This window comes from Sinocyclocheilus anshuiensis, unplaced genomic scaffold (assembly GCF_001515605.1).
Source record: "Sinocyclocheilus anshuiensis isolate Anshui unplaced genomic scaffold, SAMN03320099.WGS_v1.1 scaffold299, whole genome shotgun sequence".
Classification (NCBI taxonomy): Eukaryota; Metazoa; Chordata; class Actinopteri; order Cypriniformes; family Cyprinidae; genus Sinocyclocheilus; species Sinocyclocheilus anshuiensis.
Genome location: NW_015552565.1, coordinates 126,502 through 134,300, shown reverse-complemented (window position 1 = coordinate 134,300; position 7,799 = coordinate 126,502). Strand labels below are relative to the sequence as shown.

At 36.4% G+C, this 7,799-nt stretch overlaps 1 protein-coding gene across 2 annotated transcripts in view; it reads right to left on the bottom strand.

Annotated features, from left to right (window-relative positions):
- Nucleotides 1-449: 449 nt before the first annotated feature.
- Nucleotides 450-7,799, bottom strand: part of bcat1 (branched chain amino-acid transaminase 1, cytosolic) — a 9,229-nt gene continuing 1,879 nt past the window's right edge. For both annotated transcript variants that reach the window (XM_016455560.1, XM_016455562.1), the window contains exons 3-11: nt 4,979-5,179; nt 4,759-4,869; nt 4,551-4,670; nt 4,228-4,388; nt 3,742-3,884; nt 3,009-3,094; nt 2,493-2,633; nt 2,252-2,326; nt 450-1,423 (exon numbers count right to left, since the gene is read on the bottom strand). In XM_016455560.1, coding sequence (XP_016311046.1) covers nt 1,385-1,423; nt 2,252-2,326; nt 2,493-2,633; nt 3,009-3,094; nt 3,742-3,884; nt 4,228-4,388; nt 4,551-4,670; nt 4,759-4,869; nt 4,979-5,179 — 1,077 coding nt within the window. In that variant the 3' untranslated portion in view covers nt 450-1,384. The remainder of the gene's footprint in view (nt 1,424-2,251; nt 2,327-2,492; nt 2,634-3,008; nt 3,095-3,741; nt 3,885-4,227; nt 4,389-4,550; nt 4,671-4,758; nt 4,870-4,978; nt 5,180-7,799) is intronic.

Below are 7,799 nucleotides of genomic sequence, written 5' to 3'. Positions count from 1 at the left end.
CAAACCAGTAGAAGATGAGCAAACTTCACCCCAAAATAAAAATTCTGTCATCATTTACTCAATTTCCTCATGTTGTTCCAAGCCTGTATGCATTTCTTTCTTCTGGCGAACATAAAACAAGATATTTTGAAGAATGTGGTTTACCAAACAGTTTCTGGTCCCCAGTATTTTCTTCCATATGAAAGTCAGTGGGGACCGGCAACTGTTTGCAATTGCAACTGCATCAACTTGAGGATATTGAGTAAATGATGACAGAATTTTCATTTTTGAAACTATTTGTTTAAACAAGTGTTCCACCCAGTGACAGCAAATAAAAATGTATTATAATTTTATTTTATTAAATTATTATTATTATACATGACTGAAATATTATCAGGTATATTAAGCAGAAGAAGAATGAATGAATGAATGAATGAATGAATGAATGAATGAAGTAAGCAAGCATGATACATTGTTTTTTATTTTTTTATTTCTGATATCACGTCATAAAATACTCAGTACACCATTAAAATACTTTGGCAATTAACAATACTTAACAGTATAACACATTTCTAAATCTATATTATTTAATTTATTTGTGCTTTTGTAACTGTTAAGATTACTCTTATTCCTTGCAACAAAGGTCTACAATAAATGACGGATCAGTTCAATCATACAAACATCTTTAAACAAATATACGGTGGATTTTAAGGTTTCCTTTGGGTGCAAAAAGGATCTCCATCAAATATAACTCGGAATTTGTGCGCTTGGAATGGAAGCATTTTTTAAAAATCATCTGTTACTAACTACTATTATCAGCTAAAATTAAACATTACATTAACATTTTTTTAGATGTTAAACATGTTAACATGTTCTAACAGTAACAATTAAATCCAACAATACAAACGTTTTTAAAAAATAAATTTCTACCACAATAACATACTATCTTAAATATCTATAAATGTCTTTCATAAGTTTAAAGAGCTTGTGCAATAATACAGTAATTGCATATTACTAACAGCATCAATAGTGAAGTACATTTATAGTTCCACTGAATGTTGAATCTAACTATACAGTGTGGAAATATCTCATATACCTCATATAACAGCAATTTTAGCTAGTTTTAACAAAGCAGTTGGTCACCAACTGTGATTTGCTGGTTACTGATGATGATTAGAATAAACTGTGACTATGAGGAGGCATCTGAGTGGATTAATATGCGAAAGAGCAACATATTATTGCTAGACTAGGTTTTAGTTAGCTGGTAAACTTTGTACAAAACAAAACATACATGAACGTGGCAAGTAATTATTTAATATACCCACAAATAAAGCTTTTTTTTGTACGATATGCATGTTTTAAATGTCTTGAAGAGTTTGTGCACGTTGACATCGGTGAGGTTCTTTTATACGATGTAAGACCAGTCACTGGGGGTCCGTCCATACTGAAAAAGAGCAAAAAGATGAAAAACAAAATGAAACAATATGATTTTGTTCTGATTGTTGTATTTGTCCAATGTGTGTTGGGATGGAAAGGTGGAGGTTAAATGGTTTTTGTTCCGGTTGAGAAGTTGCCAGAATACAATTCTTTTACTGTAACCCCTCTACAACAAATAATAAAAATTGAAAGACCAAAAATATCCTAATTCTTCCATTTCACCAGATGAGGGCGCAACAATCCGATGTTTAGGCCCCATTTTTGTTCCCTTCACCACATAAATGAACAAAAATCTCTCTAATCTCACTTAAACAAGTGTTCCACCATGACAGCAAATAAAATAAATATGCAAATAATTATTTAATGAAATGTTATATATTTTATGAAATAATATTATATAAATTAAATATTAAAAGGTAGATTAAGCAGAACGAATTAATGAATAAACTGCAAACTACAGGAAACAACTAAACAAACTTTCCCATGACAGTAAAATATATAAATTCCTGAAACCTATTTCAGACACAATTTCAAAACTAACATAGTTTGAATGTATTTGTTTGCCATTTAGTGAAACACTGAATGACACCCTGTCTATTTTGCTTTATTTCTAATTTGCCAATTACATTTTTCTAGGTGCATTTAAATGCACATTCAATGACACCACTGTAGCTCAAGCTCAAGACATAATCAGAAAAGAGTTTTGCTCAAATTGTTTTAACAGCATCATGAAATATTAATTACATTCTAAACACTTACAAATAACACTAACATACATTATATAGGGCTATAAAATATGTCATGCAGTGTGTTGTAAGTGTGTGTAGTGTCTTACCTGAATATCTGTGAGCTCCTTTAGCAGTCTGGAGGCAAGTGGAGGAAAGCTTCCTTCACATGGAATATGCAGATTCTATATGGCAGGTAATTAGTTTAAGAAAAAACATGTTGAAAATTTGTTAAGCTCCAAAAATTGGCCAAGATGTTGACCCAGAGGTAGATATCTGTTGATTCGCCAGTATGTTTTGATACTGAATCAGTGTGCGGTGCTCTAGCCATCCAAAATAAACTAGACTCACCTCTCCCTGATACAAGATCCTGCCAACTGGACTAACAACACAAGCAGTTCCAGAACCAAACATCTCCCTCACTCGGTTTTCCCCCAGAGCCTGCCGCAGGTCGGCCATGGTCAAATAGCGCTCGGATACTTTGAACTCACCCTGTTAGATAAAATGAAGCTTTGAACCAAACACTCACAGTCCACCCAAAAATGAAAATTCTGTAGTAATTCACTCCAAACCTGTATGACCCTCTTTCTTCAGTGGAACACAAAAGAAGATAATTTAAAGAATGTTGGTATCTAAACAGTGTCAGTTCCAATTTGACTTGAATTGTATGGACAATAAATACAATGGAAGTCAATGGGACCTGAAGATGTTATGAACATTCTTCAAAATATCTTCTATTGTGTTCCACAAAAGAAAGAGAGTCATACAGGTTTGGAGCAACATGAGGGTGAAATTGACAAGTTGTTGTACCCCTAAAGTTACATTTTTGCACTTTTTTCCTGACAGTAAGGTTTTGACTGGTTTTACCCATTTGCGTGCAAGTTCTAAGATGCTTTGCCGTGTAACGCCCGGGAGAATGATGCCATCTAGAGGTGGTGTTGCAAGCTCCTCCTCTGGAAAGAAAAAAAACATAGGTTTTTCATCTTAAACTTTTTTTCAAATATTATGTCTATAATGATGAAATTAGAAAGTTGCTGTGAACTGTCATTTTCTTTTAGACCACTAGAGGTCTTCAGTAGAGGAGCTTATGTCCACCATGGAATAAAAAAAATAAATAATAATAATAAAAAGGTAACTGTGACTTTATATCTCACAATTGTGACTTTTTTCTTGCAATTAAGAATTGTGAGATATAAACTTGGAATTGCGAGATATAAACTCAGAATTGCAATATAAATTTGTAATTGCAAGATAGAAACTTGCATTTCTGACTTCTGAGAAAAAAAATCTGACTTTTTTAAAGTTTTAACATGAGTTTTAACTCTCAGTTCTGAGTTGATATCTTACAATTCACAGAACTGTGAGATAAGACATGTCACAATTACCTTTTTTTATTCTTTGGCAGAAATAAGCTTCCATGAGAATCTAAATCATTGATTGTGGCATTTTGAAGGTCCAGAAAATTTACTTTGACCTCCATATACTTTGACTTCCACATACTCTGTATTTTCTGTTAAAGTAAATATACATAACCAAAATACTTTGTCTATCAAAACAGAGAGTGAAAAAGTAATGTTTTACAAATGTAAACAGCCATCACCTTCTTTTTCATTGATCCAGTAGAGGAAAAGGTTCATGGTGCCGACCTCTGTGATCTGTTGGTCGTCCCCGTACAGCCACAGAACCTGCTGACAGCCGTAATCCACTGCCTCATACTGAGCATAGATAGACGCGCCATAGTTCCTTAAAAATGGAGGTTTCACGTTCACAAACAAAGATCTGTCTTAGCCCTGAAAAGCCCCATTTTCTAGTGGCGTTATCATTCCTTCAGAGGTTAACCTCTGATACATACAGCACTACCTGCATTGCTGAAACGCTCTGCACAGATTTAAAACATGGCTGTTAGCACGCACAAATCCGAAGTCTACTATGAAGCTTTCAGTATTAAACCAAGCTTGCACATATTTGGATCAAGATTAAGAATGTGCCAATAAGCTTGCAACAATGCTCCTCATTCAATTAGTGTTTTGTAGTGTTTTTTTTTTGTAGACATTCAGGCACATTGAAATCTCTCTCATTCACTCACCCTCCCATTTTGCAGTCACCTGTCCCTCCTCTCCAAGCTCTGATGTATTTGGAGTCAGCCCACAGAGACACTGGTTTAGCTCCCGTGCTGAAGTACGAGCCCACAGGACTGAGGATGACGAACAGCAATGCCTTGGAGGGCTTCTTGACACCAAGGGTGGGCTGCACACACAGGCATATGTACAGAAAATATATATTACAGGTTATAGGTTACATAGGTTACATGTCTTCATTTATATGCACAGATATGCTTTTGTGAATTGCAAGATATAAAAAGCTAAAAATAGTCAAAATGAGATTATGAGGGCTTTGTGTAGCTCTAACCTCTGTGCCCAGGAAGGTGGGACGGATGTACAAACTGGCAGAGTCTGAGTGAGGTACCCAATCCTGATCCACCTCCACCAACTTCCTGATGCACTCCAACAACTCTGCACCATCAAAACTCTACAGAAACAGACATGCGGTTTTGTGTCTGTAACTTGATTAAAACTGAATGTGGATGCAGTAGAGAGGGGAGAGACGTTAATCTTACAGGCAGACAGGCCCTGTGGGCGGACTTCAGCATCCGCTTCATGTTTATCTTGGGTCTGAAGAGACGCACTTTGTTATCTGGCCCCCGGTACGCCTTCATACCCTCAAAAAGCTGCAGGCAGTACGTATTTACATTTAAACATTTAAAAAATATGCTAATTATTAGCTGTAACAGTTGATGTCTAACCACACACATGAACCTCCAGATGGCCAGGACAGACCTGTACAGAGTAATGCAGGGCAGAGCAGCCTGGATGTATGGACAGGTTCCCAAACGGCTGGATGTGTGGCTTCTGCCAGCCTTCCTCAAGAATCCACTCAATGGTCAGCATGTGGTCAGTGAAGACCGTCCCAAACACCAGGCCATTTGGGTCAGGTTTTGGCTTATGGGTCTGTGCTAACTGTATCACAGTGTCTGAGGCCTAGACAGAACGCAGCCAAAAATAAACAGCATCAGATGACATAATACACCAGCCAAGAGCTTTTTACAGACACAGAATAGGGTGAAATCCATCTCTCTATCACTCCATTTAGCTCTGTGGATCACTCTCCCTGACAGAAATGCACTCAAACTCTGAAACTCTGAGATTAGACACTGTCACAGATTACATGTTCCTTCAGAAACCCTCTGTAATCCCAGATTATGGTGGAAAGGTGAGCACCGCAGTGCTTCAGCATTTATTAGCAAAGGTTTGTTTAACTGCAGCACAGGCAGATATAAGTATATATATATATATATATATATATATATATATCTGCCTGTGCTGCAGTTAAAGTAAACATTTATTTAAATTTATATAGTTTATTATAACAATACAATACAGCCCATCTGTCTAATTCATGGATTGTCAACTAAAACAATATCAGCTCTGAGACACTGTTTATGGTGCTTTCTTTTTCAGGCGTTGACTCGTAAAGCAGCACGAATCTGAGGACTGTCTAGTCTGACACCTCAGTTTACGAGTTCTTTGTGAGTACTTGACTATAAATATGCTAGATCCAATTGAACAACCATCTGTAATCTCTGTTGAGTCTCGAGAGCAATCATGTTGGCAGATTTACAGTGGTGGTCAACAGAAGTGCTATTATTGTTGTTGATGATGGTGTTTTCAGTTCTTTACTTAGTATGCTAATTAGTACTTTTACATAGTATAAAGAATGATCAGACACAGTGCTTTCTTAGAAAGCTATCATTTTGTTGAGGTTCCATTGTAATGAGAGGTGCTTTGTGGCCATCAAGTCATTGCCGTGTGTGACCTCATACAGTCCCTTCAAGAAGCTTAAATGTGATTATCCTCATCAATAGACAAACAATGCTTTGCACACTGCCATGATGAGCCCAAAAATAAACACCTATGCAAAAAGCCTTATTTTAGCACCAGCTCACGTTTGTGCCTTTTGATATGAGTTTTTATGTATGAGGTTTTAGAAAGTATGTTGGATGTCCATTACCAGATTGAAGCTTTTTTTTTTTGTTTGATGATATTTCATGTTCACTGATACTCAACTAATGCTAGTATGTGCTCTTAAAATGATTTAATTTACGAGTATGTACAATAAGGAATGGTCCACCCAAAAATGCCAGTACAATCCAACATATGGAGCCCTGTCACGAATATGTTAGTTTGTTTCTGTTTATTGGACTTTTAGTTTGTTTTCATTAGTTTCATTGTTTCCTTTGTTTTTTCCCTGTTTTCCACATGTTCCTGTGGCTCAGGTGTAGAGCATTGCGTTAGCAGCACAAAAGGTCGTGGGTTCAATTCCCAGGGAACACACATACTGGTAAAAAAATGTATAGCCTGAATGCATTGTAAGTTGCTTCGGATAAAAGCGTCTGCTAAATGCATCTATTATTATTATTATTATTATTTCCCACTCATCTTTGGTTGTCATGGTTACTAGTGTCATTAGTTTGTTCTGTTCAGCCGTGTATCATTAATTAACCTCGTTTGTCAGTGTATTTAAGTTAAACCTTTTCCTGTGTTAGTGGTCCTGTCTCATCTTTGGAAGTTGCGTTGTTTCTGTACCTTATGTGGATTATTGTGTGGATCTTTATTAAACTCTGTGTGTTTTGGAATTGATCTTTGTCTTCTTCGGTCATTTCTGCAAAGAGTGTGACAAGCCCCAAAGAGGACATGGTGATAGAAGAAAAAAATTTAAATGATTTTGTGTTCACTTGCAAAACATTAGCATTCTCTCACAAACTGCAAAACTGGTGATGGTCGTATAAAATTGAGGGGGGCTTTATATTTTTGTGAATGTACACAAAAATGGAGAACGCAAAAAGCATCGAAATATAACTATTCTCCATTTGCAAAATGTACTTGTCACTCTTTCCCATGCAATTACGTACAGGGAATGAGGGACTGGAGCAAGGATGCAAATATATAAGTATCATACATTTCAGATGTCACATTTAAAATAGCAATGCCTGATTTGTGAATGAATCGTTCTTTTTATTTGAATCATTTCAATTAATCAATTGATCAGAATTAAAAACTGTTTTATTTTTAGATATTTCTCTCATCCATACACTATATAAATGCTCTAATTTTGTAAGCAGCCACCAACCTAAGGCATGATTGCAGATATTTGTCTATAATACTATGTTTACTTTATGGCAATGGTGTGATCTAGCCTGTGTTGAAAAGAACTCAGGCTTAATCACCACCTGAGTCAGAGAAAGGTAGAGAGAGACAGAGCGAATGCCCAAAGCCAAGCCAAGCTTGATTGACAGGGCTTACAGTGATCTGAGAGACTGGCTTCTCTTTTCAGCACGGGATCTTGGAAGAGCTAGGACTTTTCTGGTAACTGCCAAAAAGAGAGGTCCAAGGTCACATTTTGGAGCCGTGGAGGTCAAAATACGCTATGGAACAAGGAGTCTACCATGAGTCTACTCAAGACACTAAGACTCAACTAAGCTTGTATAGCCACTCAAAATGCTCTTTCATTATACTATGAATTTTAGAAACAGTATGTGGACACTGAAACGACCATAAGAAAAGTGGATTTATCAGAGAAAGAATCAAGTTTTGACTAAGG